Source organism: Papaver somniferum, chromosome 3, assembly GCF_003573695.1.
Source record: "Papaver somniferum cultivar HN1 chromosome 3, ASM357369v1, whole genome shotgun sequence".
NCBI lineage: Eukaryota > Viridiplantae > Streptophyta > Magnoliopsida > Ranunculales > Papaveraceae > Papaver > Papaver somniferum.
Genome location: NC_039360.1, coordinates 200,760,699 through 200,785,766, shown reverse-complemented (window position 1 = coordinate 200,785,766; position 25,068 = coordinate 200,760,699). Strand labels below are relative to the sequence as shown.

At 36.1% G+C, this 25,068-nt stretch overlaps 3 protein-coding genes across 4 annotated transcripts; 1 reads left to right on the top strand and 2 right to left on the bottom strand.

Moving 5' to 3' along the window:
* The first annotated feature begins 12,099 nt into the window (after nucleotides 1-12,099).
* Nucleotides 12,100-15,193, top strand: LOC113358417 (transcription factor bHLH13-like). Of its 2 annotated transcripts, XM_026601980.1 has the most exons (3): nucleotides 12,100-14,650; nucleotides 14,753-14,895; nucleotides 15,074-15,193. In XM_026601980.1, the coding sequence occupies exon 1, from the start codon at nucleotides 12,590-12,592 to the stop codon at nucleotides 14,405-14,407; it is 1,818 nt and encodes a 605-aa protein (XP_026457765.1). In that variant the 5' UTR covers nucleotides 12,100-12,589; the 3' UTR covers nucleotides 14,408-14,650; nucleotides 14,753-14,895; nucleotides 15,074-15,193. The 2 variants fall into 2 exon arrangements, with proteins under 2 accessions (XP_026457765.1, XP_026457764.1); XM_026601979.1 differs by having other exon boundaries at nucleotides 14,753-15,191.
* A 1,392-nt stretch (nucleotides 15,194-16,585) lies between these two features.
* LOC113360530 lies at nucleotides 16,586-17,653 on the bottom strand. Its single transcript, XM_026604033.1, has one exon. It carries the CDS (start codon nucleotides 17,651-17,653, stop codon nucleotides 16,586-16,588), a length of 1,068 nt encoding a protein of 355 aa, XP_026459818.1.
* Nucleotides 17,654-21,187: 3,534 nt separating this feature from the next.
* On the bottom strand, nucleotides 21,188-21,829 carry LOC113360529. The gene has a single exon (XM_026604032.1). It carries the CDS (start codon nucleotides 21,827-21,829, stop codon nucleotides 21,188-21,190), a length of 642 nt encoding a protein of 213 aa, XP_026459817.1.
* Between the last annotated feature and the right edge of the window lie 3,239 nt (nucleotides 21,830-25,068).

Genomic DNA, 25,068 nt, shown 5'->3' with positions numbered 1-25,068 from the left:
TAGACCATGTAGTTGGGAACAAAGCTTGAGAATTCGTGAATATCAAAAATTATATTGTGATGATTATGAGGAGGAGGATGGTGATGATGATTATAATGATATTTCTAGTTCAAATCCAAATAATTTTAATAATTATTTACTTATTCAAAAGGACGAGGATTTGACTAGAAATACCCCCGTTTTAGACGATGATTACGAAACCGATGATGGTTTAGAGGAACCAGTTTATCTTGAGAGTACTGTTTTCGAGTCAAACGATTTAGAAACAACAGTCTTAGAAGAACTCGTAGAGATTAGCGGGGATGAACCTGACTTAGAAAAATCAATCGCCCACTTTCAGGAATCTGATAACCTAGAAATTAGGGAGATTATGACCAGTCACCTAGAAGCGCCGAAAACTCTAAGTTTGGGGGTGATTATCATTCTCCATGTTCTTTAACTCTTAAAAATATCCCTCACTTGGGACTTGACATCAATGCCTCACCAATCTTACGAGACTATCTTCATACTCATTTTCCCGAACTTAATAATATTCTACACGAGTCTCAACTGTTAGAAACACATCCTCTGGTTGATGAGGTTAGCTCAGGCAAAAATCCCAAGATTGACTTTGTTTTCCCACCAAAAACGTTTCTACCAATTGTGGGAACTTTTGATTTTAAGATGTGTCGGTTATTAAGTTTTGAGACTAAACCTAATCACTTTAGGATATTAGGGTCGACACATTTTCTTAAGGAAGACCACCTCTTTCATTGTGGTCAGCTGTGTGAGTCAAATCTGATTGACTTAGAGGATCCCCAGTTATTCAGGTTGTTGTTATGTGCTTATAAGTTCTTAGTTGAGTTTTTCCAGACTCTAATACCTGAACCGGATCTTAGCTTTGAGGAAATCCAACCGATGAAAACCTTTTATTTAGACCCTTTTATAGAGCCTGAACCTGAACCACAACTAGATGTAGTTGTCTTAAGCAAGGGTATGTTCGGTATCTTCTTGGTCTGTTGGTTTCCTCTTCTTGTGGGTAACACTTTTTGATCCAGATGACCCACAGTTATTCCGGCTACTACTATATGATTCTACGTGGTGACTAATCCTTGCTTAGTCTGGCTGAAGACTTTAAACTTAGCACTTCTTGGGAGGTAACCCAATATTCATGCGACATGGTAATATCTTTCCTTATCTCTTTTGCTTCATTGGTAACAGTTTCTCCTTGTTCATGCTTTTAATTTTATCTTTAGAACATCGAGGACAATGTTAGATTTAAGTTGGGGTATGGGAGAAACATTTTAGTCGCATTTTTGAAAATTCTAGCGTCACATAGTACCCGGTTAGCTAAGTTTACATACTGTTTCTCACCGAAAAGATAGAAATTGGAATGCTAGAGATAACAACCTATTGAGACATTAGAGAAAAAGACATTGAGATCCTTGAAATTCAGGAGAGAACTTGTTCCTTTTAGAGGGTAACCGTGATGGACCTAACCATCCATGATGGAAAGGCAAGTAGGTCAGAAGGAAATGCCAGAAAGACAGAGCAACCTCACAATGTAGTCTTAGTTACTGGATTACGACTCTCTCTCAGTAGAAACTTATCATCATCAACAAGCGGAGTGACATCAAAATTTATGAAAAAGTTGAAGACGTTTAAGGTTTAGAAGCAACAATAGAAAAGAATAATTCAAAAATCAAAGTTGAAGACTTAGTTACAAGAAGTTACAAGAGCAAATGATATAAGTTGTTGAAGTTCATGATACCAAGACATCACAAGTTGTGAAGATCCAAGTTCTAAAGTCCTTCTCTCATGGCCATGTAAATTTTTGTCTTGTAAAAAAAAAAAAAAAAAAAAAAAAAAAAAAAAAAAACATCATTACGTTCTTTTTGTTCAATAAGGCCATAGGGAAGAAGAAATTTATAAGTCAAGCAAGAAATCGAAGAGAAGAGTTAATTGTCAAGGTTCTATGAGGTTCGAGAGTTTATCATCAACAGTTGAAGACCGAAGAAGACGTTATTTCTACTGAGCACTGTGAGAGAGTCGAAGAAAGATGCATTTTGGTTGCTTTGTTAGTCTGCTTTCAATCTGGCACAAGATCTTTCTAGCACTGGTTTAACTCATCACACGTAATTAGTCCAGCTGTGTAGCAGATGTCCCTCTCATCTTTATCTCTCTCCTAATCTTATCCAGCTGTAAAGCAGCGGACGCATCTTACAATGTTTATCTAGCTGTGTAGCGGATATCTCTTTATCTAGCAGTCGTGCGGATGTGTCTCCCCTTTTCTTCAGTCAGCTTTAGAGCTGACACCTTTAATTTCTCTGGCATTCTAGTTACTTGGAGATAGGTTGAGAATATGTATGTCCTCATAGCTCTTTGGATACTTGTGACCAATTAGAAGTCATGGTTTTTGTGGGTACACCTCTGTTAAACCCACCCGAGATTAACTCGGTTTTATTTTTTAGTTTTGCTCGAGGACTAGCAAATAATAAGTTTGGGGGTATTTGATAGACGCATTTATGTGTCTATTTTGTTCTCAATATTCTGTATTGTTAGACTCGATTAAGTACTTATTGTGTTATTTTGTGTTCTTGTAGGAAATTTTAGAGAAATAAGCCCTTGCGGCGAAATGGGCTCAAAAAGTGGTGTTTTACACCCCCAAGATAAAGTATTAAAGGAACCCCAGAAATGCACTGGAAACGTCACAGAAATGTCCCGGAGGAACCAAGAAAAATTACTATTTCCACCCAAAAATTACTATTTCAGCCCCAATTGCTAAAGGGACACCAGAACTGGATTAGGGGGAGGCCAGTTTTCTTCCCAAATTCAAATTCCAAAATTGGCGGGAAAATTTGGTTATTTACTGGCATATTTGCCAATCGATTTTTGAAGGAGTTTCAGGCCGATTCAATGGCTGAAACTCATTGGGTATCTTCTGCTGGGCTAGACAGGAAGGATATGGGTGTTGGATGCGATCAAATTTGGCTGGAAAATCCATCAGATGAAATCAGAGCAGACGCGTGCATGGAAAATATTTCACGGGGTTTTGATGAGTTGGAAGTGTGTGCTCGTGTTTGGATGGGGCTTGGCTATATTCTGAAGTGTGTTTGAGATAAACAAAGAAAATCTACTCACCATTTACAGCTCCAGACGCGTATAGAGATAATTCAGGGAAGAAAATATTCCGAAATATTTTTCTTCAATGGCCGAGTAAATGAAGATTATTTGGAGTTAATGGAGGAGATTCAATGGTTCAATTACGTATAAATATGTTCCTAATGTGCTACAGAGAGGTTGTCGAGAGTTTGGGGTCGATAGGAGGGCCAGAGAAGCAGAAATCAAGAGTTGATGAAACTCTGTTGCTGCTGCTGATGATGAAGAACACCAAGAACACGAAGAACGGACTCGCAAGGACAGTCGTTTATGAACAGTGTCTAAGACGCACAACGTGGGTCGCAGCACAGTCTAAACAGCACACACTTGTCATTTATCGTTCATTCTGTGACGCTTTTTGTGCGTCGCAGATTACAGTTTTACACCATTTTCTCTTCTTCTCATCATTTGTAAACCATTTTTGAGCCATAATAAATTATTTTGAGAGCATTTTTACTATGATGAGTTAAACCCCAACATTATGACGACGGAGGAGGCCGAGCTTCATACATGGGTAATTTTATTAATTCTTTTTAAGACTTTTGCATTAAAAATTAATTGAAATATGATTTGATTAAATTGGGTGTTATTTGATTAGATGGGTCATGCTTAGCTTAGGTGATTTGATGTTCCATGCTTAACATTTACAATCAATGTTTTGAGAATCTACATTGGCAAAATAAGAGTCCATATATGTTTTGAACGATTATTGTTGAGAATAAATCATTGAGCCCTATGTTATGAAGATTGGCCGAATCATTAGTCTCAGTACCTCTCTACCAATTTGTCAATATTTTTGTATATAATTTTTATAAATATAAAAATCCTTCACCTTCACAAGTCTTAGAGTTCGAACCTTCATTACTATAACCACGAAAAAATCTTAAATCACAAGGTGATAAATCTATTCCTACTTTGATAAATGAGATCAAAACAATATCTGATCAACTTACAGCTGCTGGAGAAGTTTTTTCCGATCAAGAACTTGTTGTTGTTACTCTATCAGCTCTCAATTCTGATTATATCCCATTTGCAACTGCTATGAGACATAGAAATCCTCCAATTTCATGTATCGAATTGCATAATCATCTACTCAGTGAAGAAATAGTCATCACAGATCGTCATCAAGCTTTACTTTCAGAATTAGCTAATAAAGCTTTTGCTGCCCAATTTAATGCTTTTCGATCAACTGGTAGAGGTTATGGTGGTCGTTCCGGTGGCTTTCCAAGTGGTTATAATTTCAATTATAACAGACCTAGAGGTGGAAACGGGTCGGTTTAGGGTCAACCCGTGGCGGGTTAGTCGGGTTACGGGTTGATAGTACTGAACCCTAACCCCATAAATTTATAGAATGGGTCTAAAAAGCTCAACCCTAACCCTAGGCGGGTTGGATCTGTCGGGTTGGCGGGTTGGCTCTGGGTTTTATGATGTAGCTGAACTTCTTATGTAATACTACTAAATTGTAAGTCTTGAAAGTTGAAACTACTCCGAAACAAATAAGCCTACAATTGTTTTGCAACAACAGGCATAACAAAAGAGCTCCATGATCATTGGGCAGACTCTAGCATTGAAGTATTCAAGTCAAGGCCAAGTGTTCAAGTTTAACAAAGAAAACTAAACCTCCAAAAAAAAGATTGCAGTATCATTCATCAGTGATGAGGACACCATAACAAGATAATAACCATTTCCTGCATAAAATATATCACATTGGTTAATAACTATTAAGGTTATGATTCGTAAGGAAGTAATCTTCCAACTCCAAGTGACCAAGTTCAAGTTAATGTTGATTTCTTTCATATACAAAAAAGTGGACTGTATGAAGTTACTGAACTAGTCTAAACTAGTGAACTTGGTCTTGAATCATAACCTAAGACTCCCTATATATATACATATGTACTAGTATATATTTCTCCATCCATATCTACACAAAATTGGAGAGACCGATAAGTTCAGATTCATCCGAATCTTCTTTAGTGTCCAAAAAACATTCTGTTTTCCATGTCTCTTTGTGATTTAGCAGTTTATGATCACTTTAGGATGCTCCAACAATCCAATATGAATCTGTAATTTCCAGCAAAAATGAATTAAACAAAAGAATGAATTCAAGTCAACTACATAGAATTTGCATAATTACCCGTTCTGTATTGAAGAAGTACACATACTTATTAGATGCATAAGAACTCACTGCCTCATCAATATTGGGTGAATCAGATCCCATTATATCTTCATCGCTCATCCCATCATCATTCGCATCATCCACATCTTCAGCTCCTACACAGAAATAAAAATAAACAACAAACAATTTTATTTATGATGTTGATTAAACTTGCAACATACACGACTTCTGACGCTTACCAACTCCATAGTCCCAGTCACGAGTTGTTATCAATGCCTCAGCAGTTTCAGGCGATAAGGAACTGCGAAATCGGTCAATTACACTTCCCCCAATGCTAAATGCAGATTCTGAAGCAACAGTTGAAATAGGAACTGCTAAAATATCTCCCGCCATTCTTGAAAGAACTGGATACCATTGTTCCTGTGATTGACAATAGCTTAAGATGTCAATCTCTTGCGACGGTGGGAGTGTTGACTCGCTTAAATATCGATCCAATTCTGACTTGTCAGATTGCAGACCACCACTTTCTTGTGCTGCAGCAAATTCCTGCATAAACATTGATAAATATCATCAAATAATGTAATTCTAATTGTTTTCCGAAATTATTACTAAAAAACTTGTCAAGCAAATGTTACCTGCATATGCATGGTTCTTAAATGGGATGAATTCTCACTATTTAGAGTACCTGCATCCCGAGTTCCATTGGATGTGGAAGCTCTTGAATTTGATGATTTAAAGTACTCTTTATAAAGTGTTGCCATTCTACTACAGACAAGATCAACTTCCTTCTTAAATTCACTCTCATCATGATACAACTTTTGGTAAGTAAATTTGACAAATGCAAGTTTTAGTCGAGGATCTAAAACTACTTCCATGGACAACAATGGACTCAACTTTTTCCAATACTTGTCAAACTTTTCTCGCATTTCTTTTACCATGTTTCTAATGAACTGAATTTCATTGGTGCTCTCTTTTTCCAATAAGACTTGAATTTGACAAACTTCTTCGAAGTATAAATTAGAAGTAGGATGCTTACTTCCAGAAAATAGAGTTGTCATATCGTAAAAAGCCTTGGGAAATTTTGTAACCACCTTGATTTGAAACCATTCTTATTCGGTAGAAGAGTCCTCATAGTCTTTATCCATCAACTTCAGATGAGTAAAAACATCTTCATATGCTATGCAACTCTGCAGCATAAAGTACATAGAATTCCATCTTGTCTTAGCGTCTCGGCGAAGGCCCATCCTTACTGAAATTCCTAAGGTCTCAACAGTTTCAAAGAAATTCTGTTTTCTTATTTGGGATGCTTTAATGTACTTCACCAACTTCCTTACCTTAATCACTGCTGCATCAATCTTTGTCAGTACATCTTTCACAATAAGAGCCAATATGTGAGCACAACAACGTACATGAAAGTATTTTCCCTTGTTAAAAAAATCTTCTTAGCCACAAGTCGACTCTTCATAACTTTAATACACCTGCTGTTTGATGCAGCATTATCAAGAGTGATGTTGCATACCTTTTCTTCAATTCCCCAATATTCCAACATAACAAAATAGCTTAGCAGCAAGGGATTCACCTGAATAAAAATGTAACACCCATTAATAAATCAACTAATCAGATTAGAAGATGTTACACCCATTGATAAACAAATAACCATTCATCTTTTAACACCAATTCAGGTATACATTACATACTATGTAACTGTAAAAAGACTTCAGAATCTACTTTTGATTTCAAACGACAGTTAGAGTTGCCTCATGACTCATACATAAATAACATATAATTTCAAGAGTTATAAATTAGAGATATATCCCAAACAAGCAACATCAGAAAGGGCTTTACCTGAATGGGGCGGTGGAAGTGGAGAAAAATTTAGAAGCAACTTCTGTAATTTCCAGTCTTAATCAATGAAGTGCACAGTTAAACTTATATACCTCGTAGTGGTAACCGAGGTCCACATGTCTGATGTTAGAGATATTCTACATGGAACACATTTCAATCTCTTGTGAATAACTTCTTTTCGCATTACATGAGCTTTAAGAATGTCGGTTTTCGAAGTATTTCTTGACAAGGTTTTAACATCATCATTTAGATAAACACACAAGTCCCTAAATTCTGGCCATTCCACTAAACTTAATGGAAGATTTCTTGCAATGATTAATTTGGAAACAAACTCCCGGAACTTTGTCTGATCTATTTTGCGTGCACGAGTAGACACTTGCTGTCCATTCTTTGCAGATAACAACATTTGCCCCACATCTTGCATTTGATGCCTAAGGCACTTATGCCTTTGAATAGTTGATGTACCACCTTTCTTACCATCATAAACATATTTCTGGCCACAATCATTGCACACCGCCTTTTTTGTACCATCATCTTGTTCTACCAATGTAAAGTCAAGCCAAACACTTGATGTAAGATTTCATTTCCTTGTTTTTGGAACCACTGATTTAGAATTAATAGTCATACATTCCTTCACCGAATCTACTATAGCAACATCCTCTTCACTCATAACATCGTCATCATTTTGTACACCGGCCATTTTGTGAAGCTATAAGAAAATTGAAAGAGTTAAAATCATATTTAATTTTATCCAATGGAGGCAATGGTACATAATTTATATCTTGAACACTAGCATCATGTTATAGCCATTACTATTAGCACAAGATACATGAGTATAGTCATCACATCCATATAAATATTAAACCAAACTAGTTGAGTCCAATATCATAAATATTAAACCAAACTATAATTTTCACTCAGACAAAAAAACAAGCACTTTAACTACAAAAGAAACTGAAGACAAGATATATGTTTCTACTGAACTTGTACTAGTATTGATTGATTAACAAGAAAATAACAACACCATTATCAGCCCAACTCAAATAGGTGTAGATCTGCACACGATTATCAAGATTAACCACTAACATCATGAGTTTAAACTTCTTCGAATATATCAAAAACATTTTCCATATATTCATGAGATTAGGGTACGACCCAAAATTACAGAAATTAACTAAGATTTACCCTTTAACAAACCCGATGATCGAATCTCCTTTTCAACTTTTTCAATGAGAAAACACCTAAACATCAGATGAAAATAAATCAAAACCAGTAACAAATTACATTAACCCCTGGGAGAAAAATGAGATGGTAAACAGATTTTAATTCTTTACCTCCTTAACATAAACCAAATCTATAACACAATCTAAAGCTCTGGAGGGATTTTATAGTTAATTTTTGTTGTATCAGGATTTGGTTTAGGGTAAGTTTCTGTATAAGGAGAGGAAACTGGTTAGAAACTTGGACTTCTGAAGATAAGCAGCCTGAAGATAAGGATTAGAAATACACTATGTATGACTGGTTACCTAGGTAACATGTCAAAAGTCACCCCTAACTCAGGTAAGAGGTAAAAAAAATCTATGATCTATATTAATTTACTATTAATGGGTTGGCGGGTGAATCCGTGGGTTAGACGGGTTCAACCCGTTTACCAGCGGGTCCTGAAAACATTAACCCTAACCCGGCTTGTTTAATTAGTTTCCTTTTTATCTGATCATGGTATAAGTCATGAAGTTACCTGTCCTCATACACCTGAGCAAAATGGTGTAGCTGAGTCCAAGCATAGACATCTGCTTGATATTGGAAGAACTTTTCTTATTCAATATGGTATTTCTGAGTCTTACTGGTTAGAAGCCTTCACTACTGCAAATTATACTATCAACAAACTTCCTACAAGATCTTTACGGAACAAATCTCCATTTGAAATCTTATTTCATCAGCCTCCAGATTACATTTATCTCATATCTTTCGGATGTCTTTGTTTCCCCTGGATAAAGCCATATGCACCTCACAAGCTAGCTCAAAGAAGTCCTTCTTGTATCTTTATTGGCTATAGTCAACATCAAAATGGATATAGATTCCTAGAACTTGCTACTGGAAAAATTTATGTCTCCAGACATGTGACATTTAATGAATTGGTTTTTCCTCTCAGATTCACATGTTTCACCAACTTTGTCTGATGTTTTCACTTTTAGCACAACACCATCAGTAGGTCAATCCTCTCCTACTTCTGCAGCTACTTCAGATACTTCTCCTCTCAGTCTTTCTACAGCTAAACATGCTACTCCAGTAATTTCAGATGCAGTGCAGTTCTGATCTTAACTCTGCTCCTATTTTATTATCTGATTCATCTTCATCAAGTTTGATATCTACTTCTCCAGTTACAAATGAGCATAAAATGATCACTAGAGGTAAATCAGGTATTTTCAAGCCTAAAGTATATTCCACAATGCATTCTTTATTTGCAACTTTACAGGAAAAACAATCTCCAGCTCTGCCAACTTGTTATAGTCAGGCAATTAAACATCCAAAATGGAAAGTTGCTTTGCATGAGGAACATCAGGCTTTACAAAATGCAGGTACATTTTCTATTATTCCTCCTCGTCCTTCTCAAAATATTGTAGGGTGTAAGTGGGTGTTTAGAATTAAACAAAATCTTGATGGTACTACTGATAAGTTTAAAGCTAGATTGGTGTCTAAGGGTTGCAATCAACAAGAAGGTTTAGATTACACATAAACATTTAGTCCTGTTGCTAAACCTGCAACCATTAGAGTCATTCTTTCTTTAGCTGTCAATTTCAATTGGTCAGTGACTCAACTGGATGTGAGTAATGCTTTTCTTCACAGAGAGCTTACTGAAGATGTTTTACGTGACTCAGTCTCCAGGCTTTGTTGTCCCCTTCATCCCACTTATGTCTGCAAACTTCATAAAGCTTTATATGGCCTTAAGCAAGCTCCTAGAGCCTGGTATGAGAAACTTCTTACTGTGTTGGTATCTTTGGGTTTCATTGCTTCTATAGCTGATTCATCTCTGTTTATTCAAAAATGCAACTCCAGACTTACTTTGGTTTTGATATATGTGGATGATATTTTAATCACTGGGAGTTCTCAAGTTTACTGCAATGATCTTATTCTTAAATTACAATAACATTTTCCTATTAAGAATTTGGGAGACGTTCACTACTTTTTGGTATTGGAAGTTAAAAGGAATGTTAATTGCTTGTTCATGTCTCAAACCAAATATGCATTAGACTTATTGGATAAATTTGATATGGCTGGTGCTAAACCATGTAATTCTCCTCTTCCTGCTCATGGTAAACTTGGAGCTTCTTCTGGCTCTTTGGTTCCTGATCCAACTTTATACATATATTTAGTTGGTGCATTACAATATTTGACTTGGACCAGGCCAGAAATAAGCTTTGATGTGAATCAGGTATGCCAACATATGCAACATCCTACTTCTGATCATTTCACTGCAGCTAAGAGGATTCTCAGGTATATTAAAGGCACATTGGATTATGGTATCTTGTTTAGTAAAGGCCTCTCTGCAGTTCATGGATTCAGTGATGCAGATTGGGCTGGTGATCCTGATACCAGAAGAAGCACTGGTGGTTACTGCATATTTTTTGGTTCAAATCCGATTTCTTGGTCAAGTAAAAAGCAAACCTCAGTAGCTAGGTCTTCTACTGAAGCTGAATACAGAAGCCTTGCTAACTCTGTTGCTGGAGTTTTATGGCTCTGTAAGCTACTTCATGAGTTGCATATTCTCCTTCCAGCTTCACCCACTCTGTTGTGTGACAATCAAAGTTCAATTTCATATGCTACCAATCCTGTCTTTCACTCAAGGATGAAACACTTGGCTATTGATTATAATTTTGTGCAAGAGCTTGTGCAGTCTAAAGATTTACATGTCTCGTATGTTTCCACAGTTTCTCAAGTTCCTGACATCTTTACCAAAGGCTTGGATGGTCCAAGGTTTGCTCTTCTGCACAACAAGCTGAAGGTTTTTCCATTGTCAGCCCACATCAGCTTGAGGGGGGCTAATGACACTGCTTAATCTTACACTCTACTTACATCAGTATCCAGACTGGCAACAACCTGTCATTACTTTACAGGTTCTCATTTCTGGTGGTTCTCTCTGAGAGTTCTGATTGGCGGTGCATTCGGCCTGTAATAAAAAGACTTCTTCTTCTTCTTTCTTTAATCAAGAACTGTAATTTCTTTCTGTAACTGTGTGAGTTTCTTGTAACCTGTAAACTTCATTTTCAACTTTAATGGATTTCACATTATTTGTTTCTACTACTAAGAAGCAAATTGCACTAAATTTAAACTTTCTAAAAATGTTTAAAAGATGTAGCCACTTTTTATCGGACCAACATCCATTCATATTGGAGCAAATAAATTTCATGGTTCGAAGAGAACAAATAGAAATAAAAACAAAAACAAATAAAGATAATAAAGGAGAAAAGTTCAAGAAAACTTATAAGGTCATGAGCAGGGCCGGTTCGGCATCCATAGAGTTTATTGTGTCCACCATCCTGAGATTGACTTCATTTTCAAATTCTTGTTCAGTGATAAAAAAAAAATGACTATGTTTACCAAAACTATTTTCACGTCTTCTTGACTCTGTACGTCTTCTCCTTTCGAAAAAGAATCCAACTCCCAAATCTCAACGTGGTGCACCTGCAAAACGGGTGTGATAGAATCCCTCAAATGGGTTTTATTGATTTTTGATTTTTTTTAATCTACTTACGGTAAAAGAAGAAGAAGAGATGAAGGCGAAGATCTCGAGCCGAGCCGAGCCGAGCCGTTTAATGTTATCACATCAATTTATGATGGGTACTTCCAACACCCTAAAAAGTTCAAAAAGAGGGAGAAACAAAAGTACTGAACTTGTAAAAACAAGAAACAAAATCCTTGCCGACTATCTTCAATTCTTCTCTTTGATCGTGGTTGGGTTTCTTTTTTAACCTAAGTATATATATGGTTTGAAGAGATCTAGTTAAAACCTCGTGATAGATAGAAAAAACGAGAAGAATTAGTTTTTTCTCTTTTCTCTCTCTCTCTAAAATATATCTCTTTTTCTTTCTCTATTTGTTTTTCTGTTTCCTCATTGAAAGATTCTGATACAACTTTGCCTTGTTTTCTGGCAAATTTTGCAATTAACTTGTCACTACTGAGAGATTTTTGAGTGCTGGTTATTGAATTGTAGATGTGTGTATGTATTTTGTTTAATTTTTTTTTTTGGTTTTATGAATCTAGGTCAAACGGTTTAAGCTAGTAAGATCTCAAAGAGAAACGAGAAATTTTTGAAATAAAAACATGTGTGGTTACTAATGTTTTTCAAATAACTTTGTGTAGTTTTGAAAATCTGGACTTGATGTTTGTTTGGATTAAAATGGTGTGCTTTTAAAGGAGTACTACATTTGGGGTTTGGGTATTAGAGATTTTTTTTTTTTTTTTTTTTTTTCTAGGCCTTTTATTTTGGGGATGTTGAGAATGAAAACTGAAATTGAAATGGATTCTGGTGGTGCTGGGATTTGGAGTGATGAAGATAAAGCTATGGTTATAGCAGTTATGGGGTCTAGGGCTTTTGAATACTTAACAACTAGTTCTGTTTCTTCTGAGGGTTTGTTAACAACTGTAGGAAGAGATGAAAATCTGCAGAATAAGCTTTCTGAGTTGGTTGAGAATCCTAATTCCTCCAGTTTCAGCTGGAATTATGCAATATTTTGGCAGATTTCTAGGTCTAAATCTGGTGATTTGGTTCTTGGTTGGGGAGATGGGTATTGCAGAGAACCAAAAGAGGGTGAAGCACCTGGAGCTAATCCATTTCTTAATCTTCGTCTTGAGAGTGAATCTCAACAGAAGATGAGAAAGACAGTTCTTCAAAAGCTTCACAGGTTCTTCGGTGGATCAGATGAGGATAATTATGCACAAGGATTGGATCAAGTCACGGATACAGAAATGTTCTTCCTTGCGTCCATGTACTTCTCTTTTCCTTCTGGTCAAGGGGCACCTGGTAAAGCTTTGAGATCTGGAAACCATATATGGCTCTCGGATTCATTGAAATCGCCGTCCGACTACTGTGTTCGGTCTTTCCTCTCAAGGTCAGCAGGGATTCAGACTACTGTTCTTATTCCCACCGATTCTGGGGTGATTGAATTAGGATCAGTTAGATCTATTCCTGAGAACTCAAAAATGTTGCAACTGATAAGATGCATGTTCACATCGAATTCGGCAATCAGAGTTAAACCCATTACGGTGGTGCCTATGATGAATGAGAAGAAAGATGAAAACGGCTCTCATTCCAATTTTGCATTCAGAGGACGACAGGACGAATACCCTAAAATTTTTGGGCAGGATCTGAATCTGGGAAGGTCTCAGATTATTGACAAGCCAATTGTTGAGAAGGTGGAGGAGAGGCCATGGGATGTGTACCAAAATGGCAACGGGGTTTCATTTCAGAACAATCGAAAGGGTGGTTTTCGTGGTATGAATTGGCCACAGCTCCGGGGAATGAAACCTGGGACGGCAACTAACTCGTATAGTTCTCAAGCCCCAGTAAATAATCAGCAGAAGCTTGGTAATAGTATTTTGGTGATGGAGGACCATCGTTTAAATCAAATTCAGTCCCAGAACAAGCAACTACCAAAACATATTGATTTCTCTGTGGGAGCTACGTCAAGGGGAAGTTTGGTTACTCGACCAGTTGAACTTGAGCCAGCAGATGCTGATGAGCAATCAGGTCCAGCTGATGAACGGAGACCAAGAAAGCGAGGAAGGAAACCTGCAAATGGAAGAGAAGAGCCACTGAATCATGTTGAAGCAGAAAGACAGCGTAGGGAGAAACTTAACCAGCGGTTTTATGCATTGAGAGCAGTGGTTCCCAATATCTCTAAGATGGACAAGGCTTCTTTGCTCGGAGATGCCATTGCTTACATTACTGAGCTTCAGGCTAAGCTCAAAGAGATGGAATCAGAGAAAGAGAAGCTTGGGACCACATCAAAAGAAGTGGCAAATTCTGAGGCAAATTCAGCAGCAGATAATCGCAGTCGATCCCCAGATATCGACATTCAAGCTGTTCATGATGATTTTGTTGTACGCGTTAGTTGTCCATTGGATACTCACCCTGTTTCTAGAGTCGTTCAGGCGTTCAAAGATTCACAAGTCACTGTGCTGGAGTCAAAATTCTCTACAGGAAATGATACTGTTTTCCACACATTTGTGGTCAAGTCTCAGGGATCTGAACAACTGACAAAGGAGAAATTAATGGCTGCATTTTCGCGTGATGGAAGCACCTTATAAGTAATGCATTAGATAGGTAGTGGGTTTATTTTCCCTTGTAATTTCTTAGAAGAATTAGTTTGCAGGAGGAAGAATCCATTCGAAGGCTTTCGCCGTGGTTGTATTATAAACGACGGAATATTAAAAACTTGGGGTTTAGCTGGAAAGTAGATCTTCACTTTGTTGATTGCCTCAGGGAGTTCACTTCTTTCGTGTTGATGATTTCGTGCTAACTGAGGGACCATTCTTGCAAATCTAGTACCTGTAAGTTTTCCTCCCCACTGTTGATTATGTCTTCACAATTTGAATGTAATTCATTTTTGACCAATACTTTTTTTTTCTTCTTTTCGTATTTGTTCTTTATAGGATTTAAAGCTCGGGGAGGACAATATAGTAGTGTTTTTCTCTTTGCAGTAGTTATAGTTCAATCTATTTGATTGAAACTCAGTTTGTAGCTAATCACAATCGAAGAAGCATCATGGGAGAGTGAAAAGGTCGATCCTACATAGGTAAATTTATTCATGTCGACTGGTGAAACCCAAATACTTATTTAAGAGTAATTTTGTAGATCTTTGAAGAAATTATAGATAGAGATTATACATACATATATTCAGAAGAAGAAACTATGAAGGTTCCTATGGAGTTCGATAGAATTTTCCTGAATTTGTGTTCATTGTGCTTTGCCAGATAGCAGATATGAACACGGTGTACTATTTTTGCTATTGCTTCCCCTAGTAAAGTAAGAATTTAACTGCGCTATTTGGTACTGGCAATTACTTCCTATATTTGAACATTTTTTTTGAAGCATATATTTGGACATGTTTATGCCACCTTAAAAAGCTTGTTATGTTGGTTCTAAAACATTCGGCTGCCCCACAAAAAACTTAGGTCTAGATTTCTTGCAACTTATCTAAATTTTCTTTTACTCGAGTTAGCTGGTTTCTTTTTCTCACCATATTGACCATGAGCATGACATGCTTGTGTGTGAAACTACCTCTTTTGGCAGAGAAGTTTTACATTTGAACAATTTTGTGATACGAAAGGTAAAACATTTAGAATCTCAATTTTTTGTTTTTAGAATGTATTGATAAAGAGGTGTCGTTTTCTTCTCTTTGATACGCTTCCATCAATGATTCACTATTATAATTTCTTTTCAGCCCCTGTATATTAGAACTCTTTTTTATGAGTGCATTTATCGTGTCCCACCATCCAGGTTGTTTTTTAGATTGTGCATCAAACAAAACGGATATTGAATAAGATAGATGAGGTTTAAGAGTAAACCAAGTTCATCTCTTTTGAATTTTTATACCTTGCCTCCCAGTTGTGGTCGTTACTAATTTGAACCTAACTGTTCTACATAGTTAACCTTCAAGTTTGTGGTCCAGTTGGTAAAAAGATGTGTTGTGACGGTTTCTATTGCTAGCTGGAAACTGGTCTTGTTTTGAATTATAGTTTCGTTAAATTTTGAAACTGTAATTCAAAACGAGGACACTATCATCAGTGTCCATGGTGCCAAAAAAAAGGAGGTACTCCATTTGTGGTGTAAGATCCAGTCACCGCTCCATTTGTGGTGTAGAAGATCCAGTCACAGTTTTGAAATTGTTGCTCTGCGTGTATCTTTTTTGAAGTTTTCAGCGGAAGTATCATTAGCCTATGCTACGAGAACAAGAAAAGAAAATTTAATTGAAACCTTCAGGACATGTACTTCCTTGTGCTGGAAGACACACTAGGGTCATCACACTTTTTTTTTTTTTTTTGAAACTGAAGATTGAATTGATTTAGATTAGTGTTTACACAATTTTTATCCTTCTGAAATGAAGTTTGATGTATGATACAACTAGGAGGGATTAATAACTAGACACCACTTAATCTATCTATTCTAGTAGATTTTGACAGAATATCTGCAATCTTATTCTTCTCTTTAGGCACATAGTAACATACCAAGAAACTACAAAATAAAGACTTAATATCTAAAACCATATTTCCTCCAATGTCTTTAGTCACAACATCAACCACTAGTCTTGAATGTAATTCCACTCTCCAAATTTAGTTTTTTAGCCCATTGAGTTGCTTTTTTTTTTCTTTTTTGCTAAATCAATTATTTTATTAATTCCAAATCAAGGTCCAAAAATACAATTCAAAATAAGAACTAAAAAGGACATCCTCAAATTGGGATTACAAAGAAACCCTCAACTGATCCTAACAGAACCTATAATACTCACAACGAGGCATTTCAATTCTAGGTAAGAAATTAGGTTTGCCTTTGTGGAACTGTCTTTCACCTGCCATCAGCTTAGCTCCTCTCTTAGTCACAGTGTCAGCAGAAAAATTTACCTCTCTGTAACAATGTTCAAATTGTATGAAAGGAATTTTTGATTGTGCTCTTCTCCATCTGGATTTCAGAAACCATGGTAATTTGCTTGCTCCAAACTCCTGCAATACAGTTTTGGAGTGTGATCTTATTACGATCTTTGTTAATCCCCATTCCATAGCTAACTCAGTTGCACGTAACGCTGCATAGTTCTCTGCTATGTAATTTGTTGCCATTCCCAAAACACCATATAAAGTACCTATTACTTGGCAAAATTCATCTCTGATGACCACTTCAAAGCCAGCTGCTCCTGGATTCCCAAATGATGATCCATCACAGCAAAAAAGAACGTAACCATTTGTTGGAGCAGTCCAGAAACATGCTTTGATGCACTGGAATTTAGTTTTTCTGTGACCTAGGTTGAAAAAATTTATTATCTGATCATCATAAACTTGACTCCATTTATGCCCTTTAATTCTTAGACCACCTTCCTGCATATATTTGATTACTTTCCTTTGAATATTCTGAGCATTTGGTTTTACTTCTTCAAAGTACTTCTTGTTCTTTTGGAACCATATTTCCTTGAGAATAACACAAGAAGTTGTAATCCAGATTTCCTGTATGAGAGGACTTTGTTTTTTTGCACATTTCCATACATCTTCAAATGATTCAGGAGCCTTGGACATAAAAATTGTTAAAATCCATTTCCATATTTCAACACTAACAACACATTTCCAAAGTAAATGGTCCATGCTATCCTGATCATTTTCACAGACACAACATCTAGATGCCAACTCATACCCTTTACTTACCATGATTGCATCATCAATGTATATTCCTTGCACCAATTTCCAGATATTGCTTGCTATACTTGGATGTAAAAAGTTACTCCATATATACCTTGACCAATGCTTCTTAGGTTCTTTGTGTCTTAGTTTGTTTGTTGTTGTTGACATTGTAAATGCACCTTTAATATCACCATTCCATATTAATTCATCTTCATCTCCAAATATTTAAGGTAATTTTTGATTCATTAACACAACCTGGATTTCAGTTGGTAAAACCCATGAATCTTCATATAAGATGTCAGCTAGCTTCATCTTCTTATTGTTTAGAAAGAGTTGAGAAGATCCCATTTTATCCACCAGAGGAGTATCACCTGTCCAAACATCATACCAAACTGATACTTTTTCTCTAGTTCCTATGTTCCACCTGATGTCTTCTTTTAGGTTTTCCTATGCCCATTTAAGACCTGGCCACACAGTAGATAATTACCATTTATGACTCCATTGGCCATTTTTATCCATATACTTAGCTTTAAAGAAAATTTCCCGCTCTTCATTTGAGTGCATGATCTTGCACATCATCTTCATAAGAAATGCTCTGTTTATACCTGCAAATCTTGGAATATTAAGGCCACCTTAATCAAAAGGAGTGCAAACCCTTTTCCAGGCCAAAGTTTTAAACTTCCTAACTTTACCATCACCTGACCAAAGAAAGTTTCTGATAATTTTTTCACAGATTTTTATTACAGAAGAAGGCCACTTGTAAACTGCCATATTGTATATGGGAATACTGCAAAGAACTGACTTAATAAGCACCAATCTTTCTTTAAAAGACAACATTCTTCCTTTCCAAGTAGCAAACTTGCCTTGTAACATTTCTAACATTGGCCAAACAGTTGAGGTTTTTACTCTGCCTGCTACTAAAATGACTCCTAAGTATTTTTCAGGAAAATCACTTCTCTCCATTTGCATAATATCTTGTATCAAAGTTTTCCTTGAGATAGTTGTGCCATCAATAAAAAGTTTAATCTTACTCTTATTAATGATCTGCCCAGAGCTTTTTTGATATGCATCTAATAACTGCTGAACATTTTGTAGACATTTCTTTCCTCCATTGCAAAACATAAATACATCATCTGCAAAAAACAGATGAGTTGGTCCTATTCCATTTCTTATGACCATTTGAGTTATCTTGCCTTCACTTACTAGCTGAGTAATCTTTTTACTTAGAACTTCTTCCATTAGAACAAACAGAATTGGAGATAAGGAATCACCCTGCCTCAGACCCCTACTCACTCGAAAGAAACCACACGGACCTCCATTTATCAACAATGATATTCTTGCAGATTTAAAGATAATATGTAACCAATTACACCAACTTTTGGAGAAACCAAAATTTTGAAGTACTTTAAACAGAAATTCCCAACTCACAAAATCATATGCTTGTGAATTGTCAAGTTTAAGTCCAACATTACCTCCTCTTTTTCTTTTTTTCATTTCATTGACCATTTCAGAAGCAAGAAGTACCTGCTCTTGGATGCATCTACCTTTTATGTAAGATGCTTGCTGAGGGGCTACTAGCCTTTCCATCAAAGTACTCATTCTTACAGTCATAATCTTAGTAATGATTTTGAATCTCACATTACTCAAACCAATTGGCATAAACTGATTTGGATTTTTTGCTCCCTGCACTTTTGGAAGAAGAACAAGAAAGCTTGAGTTGAGTCCTTTGGGAATGAACCTTCTTCTCCAACAATATTGTATTGCTTGAACTACATCATACTGTATGATTTGCCAGCAGGCTCTGTAAAAGCAACCTGAGAATCCATCAGGACCTGGAGAGCTCTCAGGGTCCATGCTAAACACAGTGTTTTTTTATCCCATCTGCATCAGGAACTGAATCCAACATATTATGGTCTTCTTCAGTAATCTTCTGTGGAATTACATCTAATAGTGAATCTGCTGCTTCTACTTCTTTAAATTTGAACTTCTCCTCAAAGTGATTTATAAGAAAATCTGCTATCTTTTTTTGATCATTAATAACATTTCCAGCTTCATCCTCTAATTCACTTATAAAATTTTGAGCCTGCCTTATCTTGATAGAAGTATGGAAAAAATTTGTATTAGCAGAACCCTCCTTTATCCATTTAACTCTAGCTTTCTGTTTCATCATTGCACTAAGTTGGACTTCTTTAGTGTTAAAAACATTTTGGGCTTCCACCAACTTATTCAATTTTTCTTCATTTAAAGGATCATTATCAGATATATCCATTGTTTCTTGAACTTTGACTTCAGCTTATTTCACTTGGACATTTACATTTCCAAAAACATTCCAATTCCACTCTTTAAGTATAACTTTTAACCTCTTCAACTTTGTTTGAAATACAAAAGCAGGGTCTCCCACAACTAATTCTGACCAACTTTTTTGGACTGTTTCCATGAAGTTAGGTTAAGATATCCACATTTTCTGAAATTTGTATGGTGAGTTCCTTGGCTTTGGAATGCTCAAACTACATCCTAAGAATGGTGCATGGTCTGAAGCAATTCTTAATCCCACTTTGAATCCCCAATCCTCATAATTTTGTAGCTATAATTGGTTAAACATTGCTCTGTCCAAACTGCAAAGAATCCTTTTACTGCCATATTGACAATTAGACCATGAATGTTGTTGTCCTGATTTTGGAGCTTGAATTAATTCACAGACATCAATACAATTATCGAAATCTAACATTGATCTTCTATTAGGAGCTTTTCCTCCAATTTTTTCTTCTGCACAAGTAATGGCATTGAAGTCCCCCAGAATTAACCATGGCTTCCTCAATTCACTAATTATTTCCATTTCAGACCATAAAAATCTTCTTTGAACTATCCCCACATGAGCATGAACTCCTGATATTAAAGAATCTCCCACACAGTGACCATTTGACTAGACATGGACACTACTGTTGGTGTTGGTAATGTCTTATTCCAAAATAACTAGATATTTCCTTTTTTATTTGAAACTGAATTGTGAATCACCATACTTTGCATACCTGGAAGATTAAACTTATTGCAAAAATAAGAAGTGCAAAAAAAATTTGGTTCTACAACCCAAACTAATGAAGGATTAAATTGATTTACTAAAGACCAAAGTTTTTCTTGAGCCCTAGGGCTTTTAAGGCCCCTTAAGTTCCAGAAAAGAACTTTCATTGTTTAGGATGGAGGCCTGTTGTGCCTCCTTTTCCTTGATTTCTTCTAAGATTATGTTTCACTGGTGCTGGTTGAGTAATTACCTCTGGTTCTGCATTTTTTTGAGTATCAGTCTTTGTAGCCCCACTTGGTTTTTGAATAATTCTGGACCAAGAAGTAGAAGGCACTCTTTCTTCAGTTACTTCTCTATTTTTACCATTGACATATTTGATAATACTTGTATCCCGAGAATTGTCTTCCACAATTTGTAAAACTTTAGCTGGACTTAACATTTCCATATCCTTGTTATTCTCCTCATTATCTATATTTTGTAACACTTCAAATCTACCTGAATTTCTTTGAAGAATACTTATATTGCCCTTAACTGGTTCTTCTGTAATATTATTTTGAGGCAAAGGAGTTTCACATATATCAAATTTTTCCATAATCTGAATTGGAGTCCTATTCACAGTTGTTGTAGACTGGCTACTTGCTTGCTATTCTTTTGCTGTTTATTGATTTGAACTCTTTTTGCTCTTATTCTGGCTGAGTATGGCCAATAATCTTGCAATTTGGACAAAATTTGGGTAGCTTAGTTAGCAAAACATTTTGCATAAATCCTCCATATTTGTTTTTAATCCATAGTTTATTAGGAATTTTTTGTGCTAAATCAATATCTACCAACACTCTTGCATATAAACCATTTTCATAATTCAGAGTAACTTCATCAACCTTTACTGGTGTGCCAATTGCTCTACTAATGGTGAAAAGGGTTTTTTCATCCCAATATTCAAAACTAAGACCAGGATAATGAACCCATACCATAGTTGATGATGTACTTTGATTTTCTGGTCTGAAATTAGGCATCCAATTCCGAACCCTTAAAACACGATCTGCAACTTCCCATTTGCCAGCTTTAATTGAGTTCTTATCTTCCATATTCTCCAATTTGATTGTGAAAAACCCCTTTCCCAAAGGAATCATTTTGCATGAACAGGTTAATTTCCATTGATTCTTCAAACTTATAACAACATCCACAAATTTAATTCTAAAAAAATCCAATCTACCAATTAACGAAAATTTCCATACATCATATCTATCTTCCGAATTATTATCTATAAGATCAATTGATGGACATTCTTCAACATGGGTAACCAGATCTACTGCTGGGACTTCCATCGAAGAAAACCTTATTTTCCTTTATGATTAAGCAAATATAGCGATTTAAAAGAGGATTTAGTGGTAAAAGATCATCATATAATAACATCAATCATCAATGAATATGTAAGAACTCCTGAGAAATGATTATCTACCTTGGAAATTGATGAACGAAACGAAAAAATTTCTCCGAGTTGATCGCCGATTTTCAGAGCACTGAGTCAACCCGAGTTCCAATAGAGGTGATTGATTTGCCTCTCATAGTCCCTACATTCTGCATGTTCTGGACCCATTGCGTCTGCTAGGTAGATACGTATTGAGCCCCGGTGTGTACCTGCAAAATTACAAATGGCTAGACCTGTAATTCCAGTTTTATTAGCATTAAGAAAAGAACCATCTGAGTTAATTTGTAAGTTCCTCTTGGAGGGGACAATGAAGATTGACCAGGGACTGTAAAGAAGTAGGTGTATGAGTAGAGTGAGGCTTAGTTTCAAATTCAGCTATCTCTTTTCTGCACCGATGGATAATTTTCTCATGTGTTGAATTACTGCCTTTAAAAACCTTGTCACATCTTTCTGCCCAGATACACCAAGCCACTATTACTATTTTGCTGACATCCTCTTCTTGAATCTGGTTTGCTAGTAATTTATCCAACCAACTGCAAAACCATTCTTGAGAGTTACTACCATGTAGAATGTGGATTCCTAAAGTAGCAAACCAGACTTTCTTAGTTAAATGACGCTCTAAAATGCTACGGGAAGCAGTTTCAGCAACTTGAACACAAAAAGGACAGCTCACATCTCCATCTTGAATAACATGAGTAAGTTTATCTCTTATAGGCAGAATGTCTTTGATACATTTCCACAAAAACTGATTGATTCTTGGCAGTAAAAGAGGCTTCCAAAGTTTCTTGAATATACCCTGCATTCTTTGACCCACCGAATCATTTACATTCTTCTCCTCAAACATTTTCCTATAAGCTGATTTTACAGAGAAAAAACCATTTCTTACAAGGGTCCAGACCATTCTGTCTTCATGTTGATGATGAATTGAGATATTGAGAGTGAACCTTTTTGTAGCAGATTCAAACATGGAGAAGATAAGCTGATAATCCCAACTACCTGTATTTTGAGAAAAAAGTTGGTAAACATAAATGTAGTTAAGATGATCAATCACTCCGTTTTTAGGGGTTGGTGGACCTTCTAGTTCCTCAATACATCTGTGCTTCCATATCATAATTTTTTTCCGATTACCAACACTCCAACAACTGTATTTTTTTGTGAAATCTAACTCACTACCGATGCTTCTCCAAGACCATGTTGAATTATTATTTTCTTTGACGTTAAAACCATCTGGTCCATGAGGAAAACCATCTGGTTCTGGAGCAGTCTAAGGATCCATAGTCATTAAAGAAACACAAATTTTTTTCATCAGTTGGAGAGGAAGTTAAAGTATCATTTTCTTCATCAGAAATACAAGTTGGAATGGGTTGAAGAAAGTGGTAACTGTCAGATGGGATTGAGGTTGAGCTTATCTTCTGAAAATGAGTAACAAGGAGTTCTTCAATAAACTCTCTATATTGACACCAGGTTACATCAGGGGCCAACAAATAATTTATCATATTTCCAACTCTTCTCTGGTTTTCTCTTATATGAAAATGTCTTGAATTTCTGTCTATGTCATTATAGAAATGATCTCTAAACTTCTGTCTGTTAGAACTAGCGTGAATGTCATTTAGCTATCCAATATTCTTTTCAATATTTAGAACTTAAGAACTATTGCTGCCTTGAACATCTGTTACTTGCAAGTGAGTTAACTCTTGTTGAAGCTCATTTATTCTTGTTTTGATGTGGCCAAAAGTTTTTTTGTTCCAAACAGAGAGAAAATGTCTAGTATTAGACTGTTTGTCAGATAGAACATAAGTTGCAGACCCCGTAAGATTAGTTATCCAAGCATTTTCCATTTCACTTAAACAAGTATCATTTTGGAGCCAATGCTCTAAAAAAATCCAGTTTCTCCTTGTATTTACAAATTTACTATAAAGAGATAACATAATAGGCATCTGGATAGCTCAGAGTCCACCCACTATTTACAAGGCTTTATCTAATCTGGATTTTATCTTGCATGTAGCATGACTATTATTAGTCCATATGAATGGGTTACCACTGAAACCCATGTCATGCAAATCAGCTTTTCTAATCTGGTCAAGAACTTCCATAAATTAATGTTTGTACTAATATTTCTTTTAGAAGTATCCATAGTAATATTTAGATTTCCTATGAGAACCCAAGGTATGAAAATGGAAGTACTAATACTATTTATGTATTGTCATTGAATAAGTTGATCATCTCTATAAGGAGTGCCATACATGCACCATAAAAACCAATCACCTTTAGCATGAACATTATTAACAATTACATGAATCATATTAACGGAGGAGTGCACAACATCTAGATTGAACCCATCCTTCCATAAGAGGATAATCACACGACCTTGACCCACAGAAGGGACATAACATTTATTAGGGAAGTTTAGAAAACTAGTTAACCTAATAATTCTATCAGTAAACATAACATCTAGATTGAACCCATCCTTCCATTTGGGTACCCTCGTATTTTCAGTAAACATAACAAAAACCTTGACAATGTACATCCCATGGATACCGCTTCACTTCCTTGTCATTTTCAACTTTGGGTGAGCTTGGAGACGATTTGATTATTTTATTGAAGAGATTGAAGAACTGCTTAGCTAACTATGATGCTAATAATAGAGTAGGTGGTTCTCTTTTTTATAGGGTAGGTTTGGCTATCCAAAAGGGTGTTGGTGCACAGATTGTTGCTCGACTCCCACCCATTCATATGTAAATTATAATACTCTTTGTTTTTCAATAAAAGCCTTGAATGTCATCCTTTTATAATAATAATAATAAAAAAAAAACGGGCACCTACCTCAGCTGGTCATCCCCGTTTTCCAAAGTTTCATGCGTTCCAGGAGGTCCCAGGTTCGAGTCCCCAATGGCGTAATATTGCAGGAATTAACATGGAAGGTAGTGTTAGCTTCCCCCCCCCCCCCCCCCCCCCTGTGACACAATCTCAGCCCCCTTCCCGCTTCGGCTCCCTTGGCTAGGTTACCCATGAGGCTCTCTGGTAGGTTAGCACGACAACCTGTTCAATTAATGTAGTAGTATGTCGTTGGAGCTTAGCTTGTTAGGATTCCAACGAGTTTCATGTAATAATCCTTATCTAATAATATAATAATAT

Bases quoted from the DNA above. Each gene is read 5' to 3' on its own strand.
- LOC113358417 (XM_026601980.1), top strand. From the start codon at position 12,590: ATGTTGAGAATGAAAACTGAAATTGAAATGGATTCTGGTGGTGCTGGG.
- LOC113360530 (XM_026604033.1), bottom strand. From the start codon at position 17,653: ATGTCAACAACAACAAACAAACTAAGACACAAAGAACCTAAGAAGCAT.
- LOC113360529 (XM_026604032.1), bottom strand. From the start codon at position 21,829: ATGGAAGTCCCAGCAGTAGATCTGGTTACCCATGTTGAAGAATGTCCA.